The sequence below is a fragment of the Rhinatrema bivittatum genome, chromosome 8 (genome assembly GCF_901001135.1).
Source record: "Rhinatrema bivittatum chromosome 8, aRhiBiv1.1, whole genome shotgun sequence".
In the NCBI taxonomy this organism is placed as follows: domain Eukaryota; kingdom Metazoa; phylum Chordata; class Amphibia; order Gymnophiona; family Rhinatrematidae; genus Rhinatrema; species Rhinatrema bivittatum.
In genome coordinates this window covers 173,603,838-173,629,966 of record NC_042622.1, presented here as the reverse complement: position 1 = coordinate 173,629,966, position 26,129 = coordinate 173,603,838, and the positions used below count along the sequence as shown (strand labels likewise).

General features: G+C 45.3%; 1 protein-coding gene across 6 annotated transcripts in view; it reads right to left on the bottom strand.

The window, feature by feature from the left end:
- Nucleotides 1-26,129, bottom strand: part of RAD51C (RAD51 paralog C) — a 123,487-nt gene that overhangs the window by 23,585 nt on the left and 73,773 nt on the right. Inside the window, exon 9 of one of the 6 annotated variants that reach the window (XM_029611465.1) lies at nt 864-3,705. The exons of 4 other annotated variants lie outside the window; for them this stretch is intronic. In XM_029611465.1, the coding sequence (XP_029467325.1) occupies nt 3,649-3,705 (57 nt within the window). In that variant the 3' untranslated portion in view covers nt 864-3,648. Of the gene's footprint in view, nt 1-863; nt 3,706-4,190; nt 5,555-26,129 lie in introns of those variants that run through there. One more of the 6 variants, XM_029611464.1, reaches the window with a different exon arrangement.

Genomic DNA, 26,129 nt, shown 5'->3' with positions numbered 1-26,129 from the left:
GGGGACGGACAAATAAAGAGAGGTAGTGGGGGGTTACCTGGGTGGGGTGTGGGCTAGTGTGAATGGGTGTGCCGGAGTGGGTGAAGGCAGGGAGGGAGATTTAATTAGGGGTAAGGGTTGATACCGGGGAGGGAGCTAAATGTCTGGCAGGGAGGTTTAGTGGGTTAAGTATCTGGTGGGAAGGCTTTTCTGAATAGCCATGTTTTGAGTTGTTTTTTGAACGCTTGGGTGGAAGGTTCATTTCTGAGAGGGGGTGGGAATGAGTTCCACAGTGTTGGGCCCACTACTGATATGGCTCGTTTGCGGGTGAAGATGAGGTGTGCTGTTCTGGAGTTGGGAACAGAGAGGAGGCCAGTCTGTGAGGACCTGAGGTTTCTCTGTGTGGAGTGTGGCAGTATTGTGGTATTTAGCCAGTTCATTTCATTGTTGTTTATTTTTTTGTGGATGAGGGAGAGGGTTTTATATTGGATCCTCTGTCTAATGGGCAGCCAGTGAAGTTCTTTTAGTGTGGGTGTGATGTGATTGCATTTTTTTATGTTTGTGATTGTTCTGGCAGCAGCGTTTTGCAGAACTTGAAGAGGTTTTTTGTTTTTGGTTTTTTTTTTTTGATTATTTGTTTATTGAATATTTCCATTATAATTACAACAATTCACGGGAAAGAAAATCTCAAAAAGAAAAACATTTCTACTCCATTTGTAAATTCCTTATACAGTAAAGGATAAAGCAATAAATAACAAGGATATGAAGAGATCTTAAACATTAAAAAAAAAGAGCAGTATAATCAAGAAAAAAGAAAAAGGCATTATTGTCCTAATACTCTCCATTCTTATTATTTTACTTCCAGCACAACAGAGGTCTATTAGGTTTAGGAATCCAAATAGGATTTCAACTGAACTGGTTGGTTAAACACATATTTCCTCTCTTGATATGAGACAATACAGCGGCATGGAAATCTTAACATAAACTTAACCCCTTTTTGTTGGGACTCCACTCTCATTGATAAAAATTCCTTTCTCCTGAGCTGTGTTTCTCTAGAAATATCAGGAAAAATTCTTATATTCTGACCATAGAACTTGCTATTTTGCTTTCTGAAATAAAATCTCATCAAAGATTCCTTTTCAGAAAGAAAGGAAAGTTGAACAATGAGAGTGGGTTTAAGATTTATATTCATTTCAAAGGATTTCTCCAACAAATCTGATAAATTTAGATTTTCATTTTCCTGAACATCTTGTTTCTGATTTTGTTTCTCCAATTCCTGATTCTGTGATAAGTAATAAATCTGATCTATTACGGGTAAAGTTTCGTTACTATAACCTAGAACATTCACTAAATAGCTTTTAAACATATCTTGTGCTAACATTAAGTGAGTTCTGGGAAAATTAAGTATCCTTAAATTATTCTGTCTAAGTTGATTTTCCATCATTTCCAGTTTGTTACTATGAATTTTCTCAGACTTAATTAAATTAAGTTGAATCTTATCCATCTCTTTCACCTTTTCCTCTACTTTATTGATCTTAGTTTGAAATGCCATGTTCTTATTTAACACTTCCTGCATAGTATTAGCAGTGTTGTTAACAGATTTCTGTAGTGTCACCAACATTGTCCCAATCTCTTCGAGAGAGAAACCCCTTGGGGTAATAACATTCAAATCATTTATATCAGTTGTACCTCCCACTTGAATACCTCCAATTCCTCCCTCTGTTGGGGCCTGTCTGGCAGCAGAGTGACAAGTGGAAGTGCTACCCTCCTCTCTGTGATCCATTACTGGAGTAACCAGAGAAGAGGTTGCTCCCTCCACTGTTTCTTGTACTAATATTGCTGACAAATCCAACTTTATTTTGGGATCTACAAGACAGGAGATCCCAACTCTGTTGCCAGATGGTGGCTCAGGTGTTTCTGGCGCTCTAGGAGTCAAAGATAGTTCCTGGGTCAGATGGCTCTTTCCCTGCTCTTGGTTAGAGCCATCAGCGACTCCTCCTGAAGATTCTATGGGAGCCTTTGTGAAACAATCCTTTATTTTGGGCTGATTATCTGATATGGGTGTTGAGGATAATTCCCGAAGCTTAGCTTTTCTCTTTGTATGTGGCATTACAAAGAGAAAGTCGCCACGGATAAATGCACTCCCAATAAAGTACAGTTAATGACTTACGTCGTGAAGACTCTTATTATGGATATTCAACCATGGACAATTCACATCGTTATTTCACCTCTTCATAGACTTGTGGCTGCGGTGATAATCACAAACAGGACTCCTAGCAAGGCCAAGCACGCCGAGCTAAGCCGAGCAAAGCCGCGCGCGCCCCTTAGGCATGCTCGGCTTTGGTGGTGCGCCGGCGGCTGCGGTGCGCCACTAGGACGCTGATCTTATGGGCGTCTGCCCGGCTCCACCCCCGACGTCCTGACCTCACAGGCGGCTCAGCAGAATAGGAAATCACCTCCGGAACAGTAGGTACCAATGCGGCAGCTTGGGGCACCGGGACGCCGGTCTTATGGGCGTCTGCCTGGCTCCACCCCTGACGTCCTGACCTCACAGGCGGCTCAGCAGAATAGGAAATCACCTCCGGAACAGTAGGTAGCAATGCAGCCAACTTGAAGAGGTTTGATGTAGGATTCAGGGAGGCCCAGAAGTAGTGTGTTGCAGTAGTCGAGTTTTGAAAAGATTATTGATTGTAGTACTGTTCGAAAATCCTGAGCGTGAAGAAGGGGTTTGAGTTTTCTTCATTTCCATCTTCTAGCCTTTAGGGATCTGCGTTCTCTGGAAGTGCACTTTTTCTACTTATTTTATTTACATCAGCAAGTCAGCTGCACTGTGGTGCTACTGAACAGGAGAGATTACTGGTAGAAGGGAGGGTTAGGGCCCTGCTAAATTTTTCATTACAGACCTAGAGCTGTATCCAGGTGTGAATAAACTAGCTAGGAGCATCATATGGCTCTGATCTTTTTTTTATCCCAAAAGAGTTTTCAATGTTATTGGACAGCTACAACAGAAAAACAAACAAAAAATAAAACATGATTGAAAATCTGAATCTATACAGCTAGTACAGGGGTGGCCAACTCCGGTTCTCAAGAGCCTCAAACAGGTCAGAATATGCACAATGAATAGCATGTGATTATATTTACACAATGGAAGCAGTGCATGTAAATTTATCTTATGCATAGTCATTGTGGATATTCTGAAAACCAGGCCAATTTGTGGCTCATGAGGACAAGAGTTGCCCACCCCTGCGCTAGCATGACTAACAGATGTCATACTAGGTCAAAAGACAGCCTTTTAAGGGACTCCAGCCCTTCTGAAAAATATGGAAACTACCATATTTCACAGCAGCAGTTTCATATTTATAAATTAGTGTAAACTGAATTACATCACAAAATAGTATTAACCACTGAATGATCTTTTTGATGCTGATCTTCAACACTTCTATTTGGTCTAGCACAGAACTCTAGTACTTTACTAAAACCCTTGCCATTCCAATCAGTGAATTTGCTGCAGAGTGCCAAGTCTTCAGTTGGTTGCTGGGAAGGTTCCTAGATAGTGAAGAGCCTATACAAGAACTTCCAAGCTTAGGCTTGGAAGCCCCTCGCGTCTCAGGTCCATGGCTAGAACCACCTCTGCTTTGCTGCACCAGGAAGTAAGCTTTCATCTCAGCCCTAAGATCTTGAGCTTCTTCTGGTAGATATTTCTGTACCCGATTCCTCTGCATGGGCCTGGAGAAGGAGAGAAAAGAACCATCTACTAAACTGGAAGAGGAGCTAGTGGGTTGAGTTCAGGCACTCCTCCTTCCAAGAACTGCACCCTAGTGACCCATTTAGCTTCTGGCCTGAAGCTTCCATTGACTCCTAAAGTATTTTTGTCCTTCTCCCTGAGACTTGGTTGGTGCAGTCCCCACAACACCGGGGATCAATTTTCACTCTTTCCTCTGTTCCTGTAGTTTCCTTCTACAGTATGCATTCACCTCAACAGAATTATATTTAGTTTATTTTCCACAATTATCTCTGATTACATGTGTTGCATCACACTATACAATACTTACTACGGCACAAAGATTTGTTTCTGAAATTGAGTTTTAGACAGATTTACAATATTAGATAAAAAGTACAACCCAACACCATTATGTACACTGAAAACAGCATTAATCTGGGTTTTGTACCTGTATATTTTTTGTATATTGTGATTTCTGGATATAATCACCTTTTTTCTCCAAGATCAATATAGTTCTTTTTTTTTTTTTTTTAAAGCAGGAAAGAGTTCAGAATATTTATTCTGGTCATCCTGAAAAGCAGGAGTGTTTGTGGTCCTAAGAGCCAGAGCTGAGGATCCTTGCCCCAGTATACAAGATCCATCCCAAGAGCATTATGTTATTTTGTAAGAAAGAAGGGAAAGGTCTTCATGCCTTAATGTAAACAGCTGATCACGAGCAGACCATCAGGCAACCCAAAGTCTTTATTGTTTAATGCAAAAGGCTCTTCTACCTAGAATATGCAGAATGATACAGAGCTAAGCATCCACCAACATTTCCATCTCTCACATTTAAAAATGTGTCACCTCTTGTGCCCCAATTGTTGTAGAACTGATGAGAAAGGTTCAGAGGACTACGAATCATAAGAACGAATGAGAGGGTAGACGCAGAAAATGGAAGAGGACTTGTCCATAAATTTACTAGTAAAGATCTACAGCTGAACCAATGGCTATACCAGAAACTGTGCTTAGGGAATTTCCTGAGTGCACATATACTGTTATTTCTTGGCCCGAGCACCAGGAATGCTGTTACAGAACATCAGTGGGAGGGTCTCCAAGTCCCTGGGCTAGTGAACAGACGGCAACTGAATGTTTCTTCAGTCTGACTTCTAGAATGCCAGAAAGCATTGCCTGCTCCTTCTGAATTAGAGAGAAGTAGAAAAAGAGCTAGAGGGCAGGGAAATAACCTCTAGAAATGAAGACAAAATAAGCAGAAGGGGCCCTGTATCCTAGGGACCCTTTGTTTTCATTTTATTTTAGCCAGGAATTTATCAGTGTTTACTACAACAAGAACGAAAACAGGAGAAATCAGTGGGGGAGAGAGACTCATCCTTTTTCCAGGTCAATATTTGTGTTCTAATTAAAACAAACTGAAATTCCTGGGAAAATAAAATATATGCACAATGAAGGTCGCTATGTATCCTTAACCTTCAAGAAGTCTGTTCACTGTGACACAGCTTCTGGTTGTTTCACTGGTTAAATCTAAATTTTCAATAAATCAACAAGCTAAATGTTTTAAATGAACACCCTGTCCAAGTTGCAGTCGAGAAACAGAACATATTTTGTTGCTGATCAGCAGACTTTTACTGACCATTTCTGCTTGAACTTGGGGACATATCTATAGACATTTTTCTGACCAGGAGCCTCCCAAGTAGGGTTCCAAACGCCCTGAGAGTTAACATCCTAGCAGGCAAAGTGCAGAATTCTCAGCCACTAGTCTTCCTCTCCTTCTTCCCGAGGCCGTTTACGAGGGTTTATCTGCGGTTCTGCAGAGGGCAGGCACGAATCTGGAACCAGCACATCACGGAACCCCAAAGGCTGCAAGGGACAGCAACAGAAAGCAAAACAAAAAAAAAGTTCAGTCACTCCTTGGAAAGGAGCAGGGGGACACAGGAGGAACAAGTTTCCACACCGCCTTTATTAAAACACCTGTTTACAACAGGCATCAAGTTTAGCCTGCAGAAGTTCAGACACTTCAAAATAAAACATTCATTTCGGAAAGCACAGCTGAAGAAAAATAAATTATTTGCCAGAGAAACTGTACCTTCTCTGCTCTCCTACGTCCAAATGGCTTCACTGGATATGTGGAGCTGACTCAGAATATTAATTTCCCTGCTGCAGCCCTTCTCCCTCTAGTGTCCCAATACCTATAAAAGGAACATTGGTTCTTACTAATTTTCATTCTTCTAGTATCATGGATCAGTCCAGACTCCTCAATTTATGCATCCCTGCCAGCAGATGGAGACAGAGAAAGTTTTACTGACACTGCTACGTAATCCCTGGTGCCATCTGCATTTCCTCAATATTGACCTGTACCCAAGCACAAAAAAACAAACAAACAGTAAACACACCAACTTAACACATTTACAAAACCTTTTTTCAACAAGTTCCATACCATGGAAAAAACCCAAACAAACAAACAACAAAAAAAAAAGAACCCCCCCCCCCCCCCCCCCCCCACTGTATTCCCTACCAATAAACCTCAGCTGAGTGGACTCTCCACTTCCCTCCATAGATCGGTTCTGGACTGATCCGTGGTACTACAGGAACAAAAATGAACAGGTAAGAACCAATTTTCCTTTCCCTGTATGTACCTGGATCAGTCTTAAGATGGGACCTGGGGAATCCTGCTTGCAAGACACTCTCGCCAAACGACCAAGACTCTGGATCTCCCACATCCAGATGATAGTGTCTTGTAAATGTATGCAGCAACTTCCAAGACACCACTCTACAAATTTTGTGCAGTGAAACCAACTGAGCCTCCACCTATGACGCTGCCTGAGAACGTACAGAGTGCGCCCACAAACCTTCAGGCACCTGACGCCCCTTGAGAATGTATGTCAACCCAATGGCCTCCTTGAGCCACCTTGCAATGGTAACCTTTGAAAACTAGTTACCTCTCATTGAACCGCTCCATAAAACAAAAAGATGGTGAGACTTCCTAAACTCATTTTTTACCTTGAGATATCTCAACAAAGCCCTGTGGACATCCAAAAGCTTACGCTCCTGTGCATAGACGCCGAAGAGTCGAACTCCGGGAATACCAGAAGCTCCATATGAAATGCAGATACTACCTTCGGTAAAAGTGAGGGTAATATCCACAAGGACACTCCTGAGTCCATAAATCTGCAGAAATAGATCACGTCAACACAAAGCCTGCAACTCAGAGGTTCTCCTAGTTGAACAAATGGGCATTAAAAAAACAACCATAAGGGTCAAATCTTTAAGCATTGTTCTCCGAAAAGGTTCAAAAGGCGCCTCACACAAGCCTCTGAGAATCAGGTTAACATTCCATGATAGACAAACTCCTCACTGGAGGGCGCAAATTCTTAATTCCACAAAGAAATCTAACCACATCAGGATGAGAAGACAGCATGCAACCTTCGACTTTACCTTGCAGGCAAGCCAGAGCTGCTACTTGGACCGTAAAAGAGTTGAAGGCCAAGCCCTTGCCCAAACCTTCCTGAAGAAAGGATAAAAATCTGAGATACCGAAGACCTTAAGGCCTACACTTCATTAGCTATACACCAAGACTCAAAAACATTCCAGACCCTCATATATGGACAATGAAGTAGACTTCCGCCTAGGCTGAAGAAGAGTAGCAATGACTGCCTCTGAGTACTCTCTGCATCTCAAACGCTGCCTCTCAAAAGCCAAGCCACTAGACAAAAGTGAGCAGCCTGGTCTGAAAAAAAATGGAACCCTGCCGAAGAAGGCCTGGAAGATGGCTGAAGAATAACGTACCGTTCACTGCCAAGTTGATTAGATCCACAAACCGGCGCAGCCACCCCAGGGCTACCAACACCACCTCACCCGGGTGTCTCTCTATCAGACACAAAACTTTGCCTACCAGAGGCAAAGGGGGAAATAGGTAAAGGAGAACCTCCTGAGGCCAAGCTATCATCAGGGCATTGAATCCCTTGACCTCATACTAGTCTTCGACTGAAAAACTGAGTCACCATCACATTGAGACGAGTCACCATTAGATCCACATGGGGACAGCCCCACCTCTCGCAGATGAGCTGCATCGCTGTCTCTGACAGCTCTCACTCCCCTGAATCTTGAAAACCATGACTTAGAAAATCCACCTGGATGTTTCTGACCCCTGCGATGTGAAGTCGCTATCTGCTCCAAATGTTGCTCCGCCCAAAGTATTAGCTCTTGAGCCTCCTGGGCTACCACTCGACTTTTGGTTTCTTCCTGCTGATTGATGTAGGCAATGGCCGTCGCATTGTCTGACAAAACCCTCAATGAAAGACCTTGTATCAAAGGTAAAAATGCGAAGTATTGCTAAACACCCTACTTTCGCCTCTGACAGATTGATAGAACAAGTCACTTTCTTTGTGGACCATGTGCCCTGGGCAGACTGCTGCTGACACACTGCTCCCCCATCCAGAGAGATTGGCATCAGTAGTAAGAAGCACTCACTCAATCCGGGAGCGCTATTCCACGGCCGATGGGACAGGACGTGCGAATGCAGAGCTCCGTCCCCTACGCACCGAAAATACCTTCTAAATACTTGATTTCCCCGCTTTCTTGCTCCGGTTTGCACTGCAGTGGCTGCCCATGTCATACCTGCTCTCATGACGGCGAAAAAAAAACAAAACAGCGGACCTTAAACAATTTTCCTACGGGAAATTGAGCGCTGATGAGGGGCCCGTGGGCACGGACCAGACCCACCTCGATTTTGATGCTGCTGAGGCATCAGGTGATATGGTTGGAGCCCTCCCTCAGCAGACCCAGCTTGCCGCAGGAGACGCTGTAACAAGGGAGGAGATGAGAGGGTGGTTTATGGAGCTTCGCGCCAACCTTAGGCAGCATAAAAAAGACCTTATGTCCTCCATTGCTGATATTAAGGAGGACTTAGCTGCCTTAGGACACTGCGTGGATGAAGTGGAAGTACGGATGGATGGTCATGGGGAGACCATGAACAAAATGGCGGCCCAACAGCAGCAGTTCACCAAAGATTTATCTGACCTCTCTGAAAAATTGGAGTACCTGGAAAATAGAAATAGGAGATGCAATCTCCGAATCAGAGGTGTGCCAGACAGTCCGGAGTATGCAAATACCCATAGCATCGCACAGCAAATCTGTATTTCCATCTTGCAAACTGAGCTCACAGAACAGGACAACAACTCTGTGGAGGCCCCCGCAATCCGGCTGGAACGAGCTCATTGGGCCTTGGGACAGCGCAGAGAACAGAGATCACGGGACACAATTTGTTTTCACAGTTTTATGCAGAAAACACAGGTCTATGAAGCGACCAGAAAGCAGCGAGAAATTGTGTGGAAATCTTACTCCCTAACAATCTTTCAAGATTTGGTGCCCGTGACTCTTAAACGCCGATACGACCTGCAGGAAGCCACAGCAGCCCTGCGATCGGGAGGAATACGTTACAGATGGACTTTCCCATTTGGCCTGCAATTTCAAGTTCAAGGCATGACATACCGTGTGTCAAGACACTACCGGAAGTGGCGGAGGCATTCCAGCAGGCTCAGCTACTAGTCATGTTCCAGGTTCCAAAGCTGGCCACGGCCCATCCCAAACTGGACACCATGCCTCGCTGGTACAGAGCTGGAAAGGGAGGACACCGCCTCCGCCGACAATCGGGAGATACTGGAGCATCCATATCCGACCAGGGCTGAACTGCTGGTATCCTTCTTAGTTCCTCTAACCAGCATTCTTCGCACAGAGTTGGCCTTGGGAGATTGACTCTCATAGCACCTTTTTCTCAATGGGTATTCCCATTTCCCACAGATGCTTGGGTGGATACTTCTTCCGTTCTAAAGAGTTATACGGGGTTCAGTACCTGTTTGCATTTTTGGTATTTTCATGTTATGCTATATTATTGTTTGGGGGGGGGGGGGGGGGGGGGGAAACGGCCTCGGTACGGGGAGTTCCTAGTGTGCTGGGTATAGTTGAAGCCTCCTGAAGGTTTGCTTTCCACTAGGAATGGTGGAATGCATCCCACTACCTGGGGTTGACAACAGGGTATCTTACTATTGCTGTGTGACCTATGAGCGGCATATACTGATTGTGTGGGGCAACCATATATACCCCTGTTTGGGTGTGGACCCAGAACCTGGAGAGCTTCGGGAATGGCCACACGCGCACCTACTTCACCTAGTGTACTACTTTTTTTATTTACCATGGCTTCTAAATTGATATCCCTGAATGTGAAGATGCTAAATACTCCCTGGAATCGCATATCAGGAAGCATTTTCAGAAATTGCTAGTCTTTCCTTCTTACCCCAGTTCCTATTGGGCAGCCAACAAAATTCTCCCGATATGCAGGGGTGGGGATTCTTATCTCTCATACCCTAGTCCATGATCTGATACATAAGGTTCTGGATCCACAGGGTAGGTACTTATTACTTAAACTGAGGGTGGGCGGCCGTGTCCTGACTCTGGTTAATGTCTATTTTCCTAATGTGAACCAAGCGTCATTCCTGAAAGAGATAGACCAGTTATTGCTTAATCAGGCAGAGGGAGATATTATATTAGGGGAAGACTTTAATTTGTCCATGGAACCTAAGGTTGATAATTCCTCCAAGACCAACTCTGCTTTCCCTGGGTTGCGCAAAGCGTGGTGCTCCTTCCTGACTCGCTGGCATCTGGCAGGACAGATATCTTAGAGATTCTTTTCTAGACCACATAATTCCTATTCCCGTATTGATTATCTTTTTATTGGTGCTCATATTCAAAACCTGGTGAGGGCGGTGGGTATTGATAGCATAACGTGGTCCGACCACGCGCCTGTTTGGGCTACCCTAGCTTTAATGGACACAGATGGAGGCCTGTGCACTTGGCGTCTTAATGGCAGCTTGCTGAAAGACACGGACTTCACTAAGCAGTTAGACTCCCGCATACGAGAATACTTTAGATTAAATAAAACAGATGGCATGTCTGATGTCACACTTTGGGAATGCTCTAAAGCAGTGGTCAGAGGGCTTTTACTCTCTCTAGCGACTTTTTGCAATAAGGAATGAGAGGGCAAAAGGTCGGCACTGGTGTTGGACATTGCTCAGCTGTTGCGCCAGCACGCTGCTACCGGGTCGCCTGCACTTTATATCCGCCTTTTACGTGCTAAAGACATGTTGCGCTCCATCGATGACGCTTATGCGAGTCACCAGCTAAACCTGACTAAACAAAAATACTTTGAGGGTGGTAATAAGGCGGGTCGCCTTTTGACTCAGAGTTTGAAGGCGATGAGGGCACAAACCATAGTCGCCAAGATCTGTAATTACCAGGGTACCATGGAAACTACCGCAGAGGGCATTCGCAAATGCTTTTCTGATTTTTACGTACAGTTATATACTCCAGAGGCATCTATACAGGATGCTGGCATTGACAGCTATTTAAACTCCATGTCATTACCAACACTTACAGGGGACCAACAGCAATTGTTAGACGCTCCTATTACAGTGGCTGAAGTCACATTTGCCATCAAGAACTTGAAGCCGGGTAAGGCACCGGGGTTGGATGGCTTTACGGGGGAATACTACTGGCAGGTTACACCAGCTCTGGCACAGCCTCTTACTGATATGTTTAACGCAGTTAGAGACACTGATACCATCACTGCTAATGGAAACACAGCTGGGATTTCAGTCATAGCAAAGCCTGGTAGGGACCAGACATCCTGTGGCTCCTATAGGCCCATTTCACTGATTAATGTGGATTTAAAGATTTTGGCCAGGGTACTTGCAGAGAGATTGAATGGGGTTCTTATTAATCTAGTTCACCTTGATCAGGTGGGCTTTGGCCCAGGCCGATTGGCTGTGGATAACATCCATCGGATTGTGGACATCATAGGCCTGGTTCAACATGACAATATCCCAACTGTTTTATCATCTCTGGACACTGAAAAAGCATTTGACCTAGTTCATTGGCCCTTTCTTTTTCGCACACTGGAACATATGGGATTTGGCACCTTTTTTATTACTTGGCTCTGGAAACTCTATGACCACCCCTTTGGTTAAAGTCAAAATTAATGGTAGCTATGGCCCACCATTTTCTATTGGTCGAGGCACACACCAAGGCTGCCCCTTATCTGCCCTGTTTCTAGAACCATTTACTACCTGCGTACGGGAGACCCCCTCTGTAGCTGGGGTTACTATTGGAGAGCACCACTTTAAAATCTCGCTGTTAGCGGATGATATGCTTACTCTAACTGATCCGATTACTTCCCTGCAAAGTGTGATGTCCGAATTGAAGGTTTTTGGGGCTGTCTTGGGGCTTAAAGTCAACTTTGATAAGTCTGAAATTTTGAATGTTAATCTCCCCCCTCAGGACATAGCCACTTTACAACACAGCCTGCCTTTTAAATGGGCCAAAACAGCGCTGAAATAATTGGGAGTTCGTATATGAGCTACAGTTAATCAGTTGTTCACCTTGAACTACACGCCCCTCTTATCTATTGAAGCTGATCTCCACAAGTGGTCCAGACACATATTCCTGGCTTGGACAAATAGCCATTGTTCAAATGAATGTTCTCCCCCGCTTCTTATACTTTTTTACCACCATCCCAATTCTGATTTCACCAGCTATCCTTCGCAAGTGGCAGCAGAAGATTTTTGGGTTCATATGGCGCAAGAGACCACCCCAGGTTTCACGTGCCACTCTGTATCTTGCTAAAGATAGGGGTGGTTTGGGAGTCCCGAATCTACAATGCTATTACTGTGTGGCCCAGCTCCGTGCTCTAATTGTATTCCATATTACACATAACATTCCGTTGTGGGTTTCTCTGGAACAGGTAATACTGGGGGATTTCCCACTCTCTGCACTCCCGTGGCAGCCCAAGTCCTCTTGGGCCACGGTCTCTGGGTACCACACTTTGTCTCTGGCAACGGTGGAAGTCCCTGTTGGTTGGGAAGGAGTTTTATACTCCCCTCACTCATCTTTTTGGTAATGCTCTTTTTTCTCGTGCCACTGTTGCTGAGGGAGCGAGGCCATGGCTTGCAGCTGGTATTAGCTGTATAGAACACGTATTTGTTCAGGGCTCTATAATGACAAGGGAGGCTCTTCGCTCTCATTACCATCTTGTAGATGTGGACTTTTTATTGTACACTAAAATATACTTCATTAAAAGGGCCGTAAGACAGGGCACTCTGCGCCTCACTGTCACATTGTTTGAACATTACTATCTTAATGTACACAAGATAAGAGGTCTTATTTCAAAAACATATAAAACCCACACATAAAACCACCACTCTTGAGTCAACTAGGAAGCATGCGATAACCATAGCCGGACCGAACTGTTGGAACAATACGACACTGGAGTTACGGCAAGAAATATGCCTAATAAAATTTAAGCAAAAACTGAAAACATGGCTTTTCCTACAGGCTTATTCTTAACCCTTACGCTTTCCTCTCTCCCTTACTCCTACAGCCTTGCCCACTAATGTACATCCCCTATTTCTTTATCTCCACACCTAACTTTTTGTTGGCAATTATTCATATCGATTGTATATCAATTGTATATAAGACTTCTATCCCATTTCTTTCTCTCATACCCAGCTTTTCTCTTTTCCAATTGTGTTTTTATAAAATTCATTCTATTTATTTATAGACTTATAAATTCAGTGAGATAACAATTTGCTTTGTACCACTATATTATTTTTCCCTTTCATTGTTCCACTGTTCTCTCCCCTCCCCCCCCAGTTAACAAGTTTATTGTAAAGCACTATTGCATATGTTTGTTAACAAGTTTATTGTAAAGTTTGTTTAATGTAAATGTTTATTGTAAAGCACTGTTGCACATGTTCGTTCTATTTGGCACAGCTGCAATGTTTCTATTAATTGTGAACCGATGTGAGGTTACTAAACAAAAGTCGGTATATAAAAACTGCAAATAAATAAAATAAATAAATAAAAATATACTTTATTGGCGGGGAGGGCACCGGGCCAGTTCTGCCAACTGAAGGCATGGACAATTGACTTTGGCCAATCTTTGGACGAGGATGAATGGTCCCAACTTTTTTTGAACTCACGCAAGTGCTCTATCTCTGCTAATCTTCAGGAAAACTGTTACAAACTGGTATATCGGTGGCACTATACCCCCCCTTTGCTTCTTCATCGATTCAAATCCATCATATCGGCTGCCTGTTGGCGACAGTGCAGACAGATAGGAGATTACTATCATGTTTGGTGGCAATGTGGAAAAATTAGTAGCTTGTGGGCTGAGATGTTTAAGTGGCTCTCTCACATCCTTCGGGAATCTTTAGAGGTCAAACCATGGCATGCCCTATTAACTATGCCAATGGCATCAGTGAATAAATCACAACTAAGGTTTATACAACAAGTTTTTATTGTCACTAGGATTGAAATAGCAGTACATTGGAAAACAAGTGGTGCTCCCAGTCTTGCTCAAGTTCTTCATAGATTACACAATGTTTATTAACTAGAGTGCCTTACGGCAGTATATTATAATCGTATGAAATCTTTTACTGCAATCTGGGAACCCTATATTACATGGTTGATGGATCAGGCCCAGGGGGAGCCTGTTCCTGGCTTGGGTGTTCCGTAGTGCTGAGCCTGGCCTGATTAGTCTGGTCTTCCCACTCTGATTTTTCTCCCTGGGCTTGGGATCCAAGGTCTTAATGTGCTCCGGTGCCAGATACACTTGAAGTTATGTATTCCTGTCACTCATCCAAAACTTGAAGTTATGTACTTTTGTCACTCATTCAATGGTTGTTGTTATTGCTGTTGTCAGGGTGGGAGGGGGGTTAAGGGTTGTATTATTTTCATAGTTATGATGATTGCTATTCTGTATGTACATACTGTCTTGTGTTTGCTACAAATTGACGATTTGCTTTATTACTCTAACAAATATAATTGTAAGGCTTTCTTTTGTACAATCATTTAATTTAAAAAAAAAAAAAAAAAAAAAAAAAAAAAAAAAAATCACTCAATCCAGGACCTCCAGATTGACACCATGAACTAGATTGGACGTCAGCAGCCACCAAAACAGACTGTCTCGTGCAGAACTCTCAAAAGATAAGGGTAGATGAAAATCCTCCAAGAGTGGATTCCACCGTGCCAACAGAGCTCTCTGTAGCGGTCTCATATGCACAAAAGCCCACGGCACTAATTCCAGCGTTGAAGCCATCGAATCCAGAACCCTTCCAATAATTCCAGACTTTGGGTATCGGTAACGCCAAAAAAGCGCTGGACTTGACTCTGCAACTTGCAAACCCGCTCCTCCATGAGAAAGACCTTGCCTATCCGCTTGTCGAACCGAGCTTCCAAATAGACGAGGGTCTGAGATGGAACCAAGTGACTCTTTGCTAAATTCACCACCCTGTCTAGAGATTCCAGAATATCTATTCACTTCTGCACAGAACGGTGACGAACATTCTCTGACTCTGCCCTGAGCCAGTTGATCAGATAAGGGGACACAGAACTACCTTGTGCTGTAATGTCGCCGCAATCACCACCATTACCTTGGTGAATGTGCGGTGTGCTATGGCCAACCCAAAGGGAAGAGCCTGAAACTGGAAATGCTGCCCCAGCACCCTGAACCGGAGAAACCTCTGATGATCCAGGCAAATGGGAATGTAGAGGTAAGCCTCTGTTGGACCCAAAGAAGTCAGAAACTCTTACTTGTGCACTGCCACAATTACCGACTGCAGGGTCTCTACCCAAAACCTCGGGACCTTCAATGCCACATTCACCCTCTTTAAGTCCAGAATTGGACAGAAAATGTCTTCTTTCTTTGGAAAGACGAAGTAAATAGAATACCTTCCCTTGCCTTGCTCACCCTGGGGAATCACTGCCCCTAACATCTCTCGCACTACCCGTCACTTTTCCACCGACCTTCTCTTTCTATGCTGAGAGCCCATTGATAGTGAGTTATCTTGGCCCACTCCCTGTAAAGCTGTGCTTATCTGCTCCCTATAAAGGGAAAGGTGGAGTGGACCAGCCTTGCCTCATTGTGAGGATTTGTTCCCTGTAGCTCCACCTCCTGTGGAAGCTCCAAAGGGCATCCAGCCTCCTCAAAAGGACTGCCCCTAGGGAGAGAACTGTTTCTGCGAAGCTGAGGCTCCCTTCGCAGGATGAGACCTCCTAATGTTACAAAAACACGACCAAGCCTTAAAAAAACCACCCCACACACTTGCTCTTAGTTTTGTCCTCCGGCAACTTGTGCACCTTATTCTCTCCTAGATCTTTCATCAACTACTCCAAGTCCTCTCCATACAAAAAAGGCGTCCCTTAAAGGGCAAAGAGTCCAACTGGGACTTAGAGAACATATCTGCCGACCAGTTATGCAGCCACAACAACCGCCTGGCTGACACTGCGGGTCCCATAACGCAAGTCGAAGTTCTCACCAAGTCATACAAGCCATCCACAACATATGCTACCATCGCCTCTAAGCACCTATCTTTACCTGCCTCGTCACCAGACTTCGCCTGCCGATCCTGAAGTTGTTGTACCCAATGCAAGCAAGCCCTTTGCAAGAAGCTGGAGCAAATGACCACCCACAAACTCAAGGCAGACACCGCAAAAATTTGAGGCGAATATCCAGCTTCCTATCCTGGACATCCTTCAAAGCCACGGAACTTGTGACTGGGATAGTTGTCTATGTGACCGCAGTCACTGCAGCATTCGCTTTTGGAAGAGAAAACAACTCCAGCATCTGTTCAAGCAAAGGATAAAATGTTGCCATTACCCTTGGTGTTGGGAGCCCCCCCACTCCCAATCCACCAGCTTCTTCACCGACTTATGATAGGGAAAGGTCCTCACGGGACCCCTAAGCCCATCCAGGACTGGGTCTGCCTCTTCTATGTCAGAGTCTTCTTGCGGAACCTTCAGCTTAAGATCCTCTAGAACTTGAGGAATCAAAGGGTCCAATTCCTCTCTATGGAACAAGCGGACCACCTTGGGGTCATCCCCTTCAGAAATCGGGACTTCTTCCAGAACACTCTCCAGAATCATTCTGGCCATGTCTGGATCAACACCCTAGTCTTGCGACAACAATGCCCCCTGAGCCTTGGGGGTTCCCTCTGACTTGACAGACTCATGAGAATCTTCACAGCCTGAATAGGACCCAGCAAATGCTGAACCAAGGAAGGCCTCTTACTGTGGGACTGCCCAGGAGCCAAGCCCAGACCCACAGGAGGCAGAGACTGGGACCCAACCTTGCCTGCTGCGCCAAATAAGCTTCATGAAGAAACAAAACAAAATCCGCCAAGAAAGACTGAAGTGCAGCTGGCAACTGCATGGACCCAGCAATAGAGTACCCAGTCAGAGACAGCCATCTCATCTGCCCTCCCCTACTTCTCCACCGAGCATGTGCGAACCAGGGAAAGCCTCAGGGGAAACTCCCCTCTTCCTCCATCAGCACCGCATGACAATCCAAGATGGCCAGTGTTTGAGGAATAGACACACACCAGCCTCTGGCACGCAGGAACAGCTTCCTTTGTTTCGTGGCTGCCAGGACCACAGATGGTCCCTCTCCCCCAGATACGCAAGCCACACAGAGCCCGAGACAGCTCAGGTGCTGCACACCGAGCGCACCATTATCTAAACGGCGGGAAAAAGTTCCCCTGTCGAGACGAAAATCCAGCAATATGCAGGCGAGGCAAAGGAAGCCCTTCTCCCTTTACCTCCAACCTATGACTAGGAGAGAACTGTCCCTCAGAAAATTCAAGCCTCTGTCTTAAGGAGTCAAGGACTGAGGTTTTTTATTATTTTTTTTTTTTTAAGAAACAAAGACTAGCGAGACGGTGACGTCACGAGCCCGAATGGCAGCTTGACTCCTCAGCTCCAGCTCGCCTAACGCTAACAGTGCGGAGAATCGCTTACCATCCGGCCCTGAAACCCGGTAAAACATCTCAACGGACGTCTCAGTGTGCTCTCGATATGACATCCAAACGAAAAGGCACAGATTTACGGCAGTTCTCGTATGCGAAGGGCAAGGACGATGAGACCCCGACTGAAGAGGCCGCGGCGGCTGAACCGCGATCGTCGGACCACGTGGAGAGAGATGATCTTGGGGCTGAACAAATACCCCCGGGCTCAGAGATGCCCACGCGGGATGAATTCCGGCAATGGTTCCAGGACTTAAGGCGAGATATGAAAAATAATAAGAGGGAGATGCTGGACAAGATGGCGGAAATACGAGACGACATGGCGGACATTGGGCGGCGGGTCGATGAGTGCGACTGCCGTTTGGAAGCCCAAGAAGTGCGACTGGATAAACTGCAAGAACAGGAGGAGGGTTTCCGGCAGGCCCAAACCGATCTTTTCGCAAAATTGGAAGATTTAGAGAACCGGACCCGCAGGTGTAACCTGCGCTTCAGAGGCGTCCCAGAGACAGCACAGTACACTGATTGCGGAGAGGTGGTTCGCTCTTTGAGCAAATTTTTTCTCACCCAGGAAGATCCCTCTGCAGCCCAAATGGATATAGAGGTGGAACGGGCCCACCGCACACTTGGTCCTCGCACCGGGAACCAACCCCGAGACATAGTGGCCTGCTTTTTACGCTTTCCAATTAAGGAAAAAATCCTGGCCGCGGCGAGGAAGAAACAAAGCTGGGAGTGGGATTCACACCAGGTAGCCGTCTTCTCGGATATTTCTTCAGCAACTCTTAAACGTCGCCAGGAATATCAACCGGTTACTTCAGTGCTACGCCGCGAGAATCTACGCTACCGCTGGTTATTTCCCCAAGGTATTGCTATCACTATACAGGGAACCACTTCTAAGGCGCAAACAGTAGCGGACGCGGCGGCCATTATAAGAGCTGCTGGACACCAAGTCTCCTTGCCAGCTCCATTGAAACCGCGGGAGAAAACAGAGGTGAGGCGATGGCAACGGGTGGACACAGGCGGCAAACGATTGCGGAGGAACGTCAGTGCCCTCTTAAACTCAGAGCATGAGGCCCGGGAGGGCACCTGAAGTACACTTGGCCGCAGACGCTGATTAGCTGAAAAGTCATGGCGGGGGTGGATGGTACTTGGAAGTATGGGATCCCTGCGCGGACGGCACACTCAATCACCTTGGACTATGTTGGCTACTACTCGTTTAAACAGTTTGATACGTTTAATTTTGGAAATGTTGTTTGATTCTCATATGGATGATGGAGGCAACGACTGGAGGGGAGGAACGCTGCTTTGGGGACTTCACCAGTCTCACTAACCTGGTTGGTAGCGTCATGGTGACATGGCGCTTAAAGATGGGGAGGGGAGGGAGGGGGTTGGGAAGGGTGGGGGCGGGAGAGGGGAAGAATGCTTTACGAGAGGAGAGAGATCCCTGGCATTGTACATGTGCCTTTTGAGGTATGGCACTGAGTGGATACTGTATGCAGAGGGGAATGTTGACATGGGAGCGTCTGAAGTGGGGGGGGGCGAGGATGCTGGGAGAGGTATCTATGCACTATTAACTTGCAGCATATTGCCATGATGGCGTTACATATATTTTCCCTAAATGTGAAGGGGATACACACCCCGCATAAACGGCATATGCTACGGCGAGATATACAAGCTGCAGGGGCACAGATAATATGCCTGCAGGAAACCCACCTAAAAACACGCTATGAGCATTTGCTCAACTGGCCTATGTTTGCGCATAAGCTTTTCTCAGCGGCTCGTCCGCATGCTAAATATGCTGGAGTTTGTACCTTATTTTGTCAAGGGCAAGACTATATCATTCGCAAACAGGTGGGGGATCCGAATGGCCGTTATTTACTTGTATGCTTTGAACTGCAGGGGGTCCTGTATACCATCTTAAATGTATACGCTCCAAATAGTGGTCAGAAGGACTTTTATACACAAATAGATACTCTTCTGCGCAACGAGGGGGAGGGATTGATCATACTGGTCGGGGATTTTAATATGACTCTAGATCCCATAGTTGACAACTCCAAAGGTGCATCTGAGGGTTCACGTCCCCATAGAAGGAGCTTAAAATCTCTCTTAGACACCTGGAACTTAGTGGATGTTTGGAGGCAGCAGCATCCCGGCGATCGTAATTACACTTTCTTTTCTGCTCCTCACAATTCGTACTCACGAATTGATCTCTTCCTGGTGGACAGGACTCTCATGCCCCGAGTTGCCAATGCGGACGTACAGTCTATTGTATGGTCCGATCATGCCTCTATCACATTAGACATTCGCACTCACCCGGATAGAACGGGTTATAAATCATGGAAATTAAATGATACCCTCTTGAGAGATGTCCAGTTTTGCAGCACGATTACAAATGAGATTCGAGATTACTTAATAGTAAATGAAGGAGCACCTACCTTAATATGGGACTGCTTGAAAGCAGTATTGAGAGGGAAATTTATTTCCAGAGGCACTTATGTGAAAAAAGCTAAATGGGAAACCACGCAACAATTACTAGGGAAGATTGACTCATTAGCACAGGAACATAAAAGAACGCTGTCGGCTAGCACCTACACTCAATTACAACAGGCCAGGGAGGCATTGAGAGTGCTCACTTCTGAGGAGATGGCGGATAGGTTGAGGATGTTGAACCTAGAGAAGTTTGAGTGGGGCAATAGACCAGGAAAACTACTGGCCAGATTCTTAAAACGGCGACAGACCCAAAATCAAATCTTGCAAATTAAATCAGCCACGGGAGAGCTCTTGACGGCACCGCCGGCCATTAGAGCCCGGTTCCAAGAATTTTATGGGATTTTGTATGATGACAAACCCCAAATCCAACCCGATTTGATACAGAGCTACTTAGCTAACATAACCATGCCGACCTTAACGCAGGAGGAAAAGGATAGACTGGACAGCGAAATTACTGCACTAGAGATACAATGGGCAATACGAGACCTTAAGGCAAACAAGGCGCCGGGGCTCGATGGGTTCACTCCGCAATTTTATAAATCGTTCTCTGAGACGCTTATTGCCCCACTGCAAACATTGTTTAACTCCTTGAGGAATGGCGAGTCTTTAAGACCTGGCTCCAATGAAGCGGGGATCACTGTTATAGGGAAACCGGGGAGAGATCACACTTGCTGCGGGTCCTTCAGGCCTATTTCCCTACTGAATACGGACCTAAAATTACTCGCCAAAATACTGGCGAATCGCATGAATGGCGTTATGGGAAAACTAGTACACACAGATCAAGCCGGGTTCATCCCGGGCCGGATGGCAGCGGATAATATCCGCAAAATCGTTGATTTAATTGGTTGGGCTAGAAGTAGTTCGCAACCCATGGTTTTGTTGTCGGTGGACGCAGAAAAAGCCTTCGACATGGTCAGGTGGCCCTATTTGTTTCAAACCCTACAGGCTATGAATTTCGGGGATAAATTCCTGTCTTGGCTTCGGCAACTTTACACTAAGCCAACTGCCAGGGTTAAGGTTAATGGCATGTACTCTGAGGCCTTTGACATTAAGAGGGGAACGCGGCAGGGGTGCCCATTGTCCCCCCTGCTTTTCGCCCTGTTTCTTGAATCTCTGGCCATTACGGTACGAACTACCACCTCTATCACGGGCGTGAAGGTTAAGGATCAGACCTTCAAAATGTCGATGTTCGCGGATGACATTTTGTTTACACTGACGGACCCAGCCACATCCCTACAGGGTACATTGGCAGCCCTACATACCTTTGGGGGAGTATCGGGCTTTAAGCTCAATATTGAGAAATCTGAAATCTTGAATATTACACTGCCGACTCCTGCCTTAATGGCATTGCAGACACAGTTCCAGTTCCGGTGGGCGACCACTAAAATAAAATATCTGGGAGTCTATATTAGCAAAGATCCCAAAGACCTTTACCAGTTGAACTATCCACCACTTATTCATAAAATCTTTCAAGACCTAGATAGATGGTCTGATCTGTACCTTTCCTGGTTCGGTAGGATCGCATCGGTCAAAATGAATATCCTTCCCCGGATAGGATATCTATTTCAGGCCCTGCCCATCTCCGTACCAGATGCTCTGATTAACAGTTGGCAAAGGAGGATATTCTCCTACATTTGGAAAAGGAGACCACCCCGGATCGCTAGGAATGTTATGTATAGACCCAAGCTGCGGGGAGGGCTTGGAGTCCCTAACTTGAAGTGGTACTATGTTGCTGCCCAACTTAGAGCCCTTTTTGACTGGCACAGGAAGGGTGAACAGAAACAATGGGCGGTGATAGAGCAACTACAAGTGGGAGCAATCCCTTTGGGATCCCTTATTTGGCAGCCCAAACACACGTAGGTCCAGCCGGCCTTTACCACCAACTACACAGCATACGCTGTCGGTATGGGAGAAATGGAAACCTCAATTGATTGGGGACAGACGATTCTTTTATAGTACAAATCTATATCATATTCGTCAGTTCCCCCTGGGTGGCTCATCTAATGATTTCCGGCTCTGGGCTGAAAAAGGGATTAACTGCTGCGGGCAGCTCTGGGGACTAGAGGGCATGGTCACGTTCCGTTCCCTACAGTCCACCTATGATTTACCTCCCATGCATGTGTATCCGTACTTGCAGATGAGGCATTTTTTCCACACTGAACAGGTGGGGAGGGACTTAGCCAAAGGGAAAACACAGATTGAGGTCTGGAGCGAGCAAGCAGATACCCTACGGAGAGCCATGTCACAACTGTACAACTATCTCAATGGGGATCCTAAGGGCAAACCCGCTTTCATGAGGGCCTGGGAACACGATCTCGCCCGTCCGTTAGCGGATGAGACTTGGGATCAGGTCTTCTTTTTCACCAAGAAGGGTACTCCACAATCACAATTAGCTGAAAACCGCTATAAGATTCTTTTTCGTTGGTACTGTACGCCTGAAAAGATACATAAATACAAAAGCACGTACGACCCGAAGTGTTGGAAGGGGTGCGGAGAGCTAGGTACTTTTTATCATATGTGGTGGACGTGCCCATTCCTGATCAATTTCTGGGCCTCGGTCATGGCTCTAATACGTGAAATCCTAGGGATAGAGATAGTTCTTGGCCCTGAACATGTTCTGCTGAATCTGCCCCTGGATATCTCCCACACTCAGGGGAAACTCATCACCTATATACTAGCAGCCGCAAAGTGTATAGTAGCCCTAGAATGGAAGTCTACTGGCCCTCTAGCTATTGAAAAAATATATCCTAGGCTGCACACACTAAGCCTTGTCCATGCCCATCAGGCTTCGCGCCGACCCGTTCTGGGGAGATCTACTCCGAAGGTCTGGCTACCTTACCATACCTGGCAACTCCGGAGGCGGTCCGAAGGGTTGGATGTCTAACTTCTCTGCTGATTGATCAGGGAGTCTCTCACTCTTACTTACTTACTTATCTCCAGCATGGGGAAGGGGGGTGGGGGTGGGGGGGGGGGGGCGGGTTGGGAATACCGGATTTTGTATGGCGGTGTTATTATTGATATTACTTGAATGACGGAACAATGGCTTGTATATGAACCTTGTTGTTATTTGCAGATTTATCTGTCTATGTATTAGCTGTTTTGTTGCTATACATTTCAATAAAAATGTTAATCAAAAAAAAAAAGAAACAAAGACTAGCAAAACAGAGCTGTCCAGCAACAGATCAGTCAAATTAACAAAAAAAAGAGAGGGGGAGAGGCAAGCTGCAGAAAAAGATCCAGCTGCCCTGAGCCCACAGCTGCCTCAGCAGCCTAGTCAAGGGGAGGGATCTGGACCACCAGATTTACATCCCATGGAATAACATAAGATATGCCAAATTGGGTCAGACCATGGGTCCATCAAGCCCAGTATCCTGTTTCCAACAGTGCCCAATCCAAGTCACAAGTACCTGGCAAGTACCCAAACATTAGATAAATCACAAACTATTATTGCTTATTAAATTCTGTAATAGCAGTTTATGGATTTTTCCTCTAAGAACTTATCCAAACCTTTTTTAAACCCAGTTACACTAACTGCTATAACACCTTTCACTTCACCTTTTAACCAAGCTGGTAACTGTTTTGCCTTCCTTCCATCTTTCTTAATGAGTGGAATACATTTGGACTGTGCCTCTAGGATGGCTTTTTAACAATGTCCATGCCTGTTGCACATTTTGTACCTGTGAGCTGCACCTTTCAGTTTTTTTTTTTTAAACTATTTTTCTCATTTTCTCAAAGTTTCCCTTTGAAAGTTTAGCGCTAGAGACGTGGAACTAGTTTATCAGCAAACCTCCTAAAGAATTCCCCACAATCTGTATTAGGGCCATAGATATTAACAAGAGTAAAGGCCATGTTATACAAAGAACAGTCAAGTATAATAAATCTGTCTTCAGGATCAGAAAAAGACCTGTGAACTTGAAGTGGCAAAGACTTTGCTACTCAAATCCAAACCCCTCTGCTCCATGAATTATAAGAAGCATAATAGACATCCCCCACCCAATTAGATTTCCATTTCTCAAGCTCAGACTTTAAGGTTTTTATATACCGGCATTCATGATACAATCACATCATGCTGGTTTACATTTAAACAGGAGTGCAATATAGACATCAAACTGGAACTATCGTGCAGGAGAAAGCAGTTACAAATAACAAGGACTGATGAACTGGGAGAAGAGGGAAATAAAGGAAAAGATTAGTAACGGCTAAAACTATTTACAAAGAGATGAAGTTGAGCTGCCTGTTTTATATATGTTGAAGGTGAAGGGCATTAATTTGAGACTGGGAAAGCTTGCTTGAACAGCCAAGTCTTAAGTCCTTTTCTAAAGGTTGGGAGGCAGGGCTCCTGTCTGAGATTGGGAGGGATGGAGTTCCATAACGGTGGACCAGCTGTAGAGAGGGCTTGATCTCTTAAGGTAACATGTCTGGTGGTTTTGGCGGGAGGTACTTGGAGAGATCTTCTGTATGCGTCTCTGGCAGGTCTTGAGGAGTTGTGTAAATGGAGAGGGATTTGTAGGTCAATTGTAGTGAGTTGATGGATGGTTTTGTATATAATGGAGATGGATTTGTAGATGATTCTGAAGTGTATTGGTAACCAATGAAGATCTTTTAGAATTGGAGAAATATGGTCTCTTTTCCTGGTGTTTGTCAGTAAACGGGCTGCTGCATTTTGTACCATCTGAAGCGGTTTGGTATAGGAGGAAGGGAGACCTAGTAAGATAGTTACAGTAATCTACCTTTGAGAAAATAATTGCTTGGAGGATTGTTCTGAAATATTGAGCGTGGAAGAGAGGCCTTATCCTTTTTAGCACTTGGAGTTTGTGGAAACAGTCTTTGGTAGTTCTATTGATGGAAGCCTTGAAGTTCAACCGATTATCTATTATCACTCCTAAGTCTCTCACTTGAGTGGTTGGTGGGTTGGCTGGATGAGTAGCGTTGGAATTGCTATTCTCAGGAGAGATGAGTAGTAGTTCGGTCTTGGAGGAATTTAGTACTAGGTTTAGGCTGTTGAGGTGTTTGATTTCTTGGTGGCAGGTTTCCCAATGGTCAAGCGTTTGAGTATGTGTCTTTAATGGGGATCAGTATCTGGATTTCATCTGCGTAGAGAAAATATTTTAGGTTGAGGTTGGTGAGGAGCTGGCAAAGCAGTAGAAGGTAGATGTTAAAGAGCGTCAGAGACAATGAGGAGCCTTGTGGGACTCCTATGGTTGAGTCAGAGTGATGATTCTTTGTTCTGGATTTTGACCTTGTAACCTCTGTTGCTGAGAAAAGTTTTGAACCAGGTTAGAGCGGTGCCGGTAATTCCTATGGAAGTTAACTGGTTAATGAGAATGGAGTGGTTGACAGTGTCAAAAGGTCTAGTAGGATCTGTAAGAAAGATTGACCTTTGTCGAGCCCCATGATGAGGTAGTCTGTCAGGGAGGTAAGGAGGGATTCTGTGCCTAAATTTTTGCGGAAACCGTACTGTGAAGCGAATAGGAGTTTATCTTCAATGTAGTCAGATAGTTGAGAGTTCACTAGTTTTTCCATAATCTTAGCAATGAAGGGAAGGTTGGCTATTGGGCAGAAGTTGTTAGGGTCTTTAGGGTCAAGGTTTGGTTTTTTTTAGGAGAGGTTTGATTGAGGCCAATTTGAGGTTGTCTGGGAAGGAACCTTGGGAGAGAGTGCAGTTAATGATGTCCGCCAGTGTTTTGGAGATGGAGTCTGGAATTGTCAAAAGAAGTTTGGTGGGGATATGATCTGCAGGATGAGAGGAGGGTTTCATTCTTCTTAAAACAACTTGTATCTCAGTAGAGGAGACGGGTTCGAAGGCTTCAAGGCAAATGTTTTTGATGGAGGGCTGCAGAGAAGATGGGAGGGCGGCGATGTTGGAGGGCAGTTGGGTTAGGAGGCTGATGATTTTGTTTTGTCTTAGGGGCTGATGCAATACAGTGCGCTTAGCCGAGCGCACTGTATAATCCGCAGTTAGACCCGGGTTGTATAGGCGCTAACTAATCCCTTTATGCAATAGGGGGATTAGCGCCTCTATAATGTGCGTCCAACGCGGAGTGAAACTAATAGCGCTCATCACATTGAAATGCATGTGAATGAGACTATTAGCTATT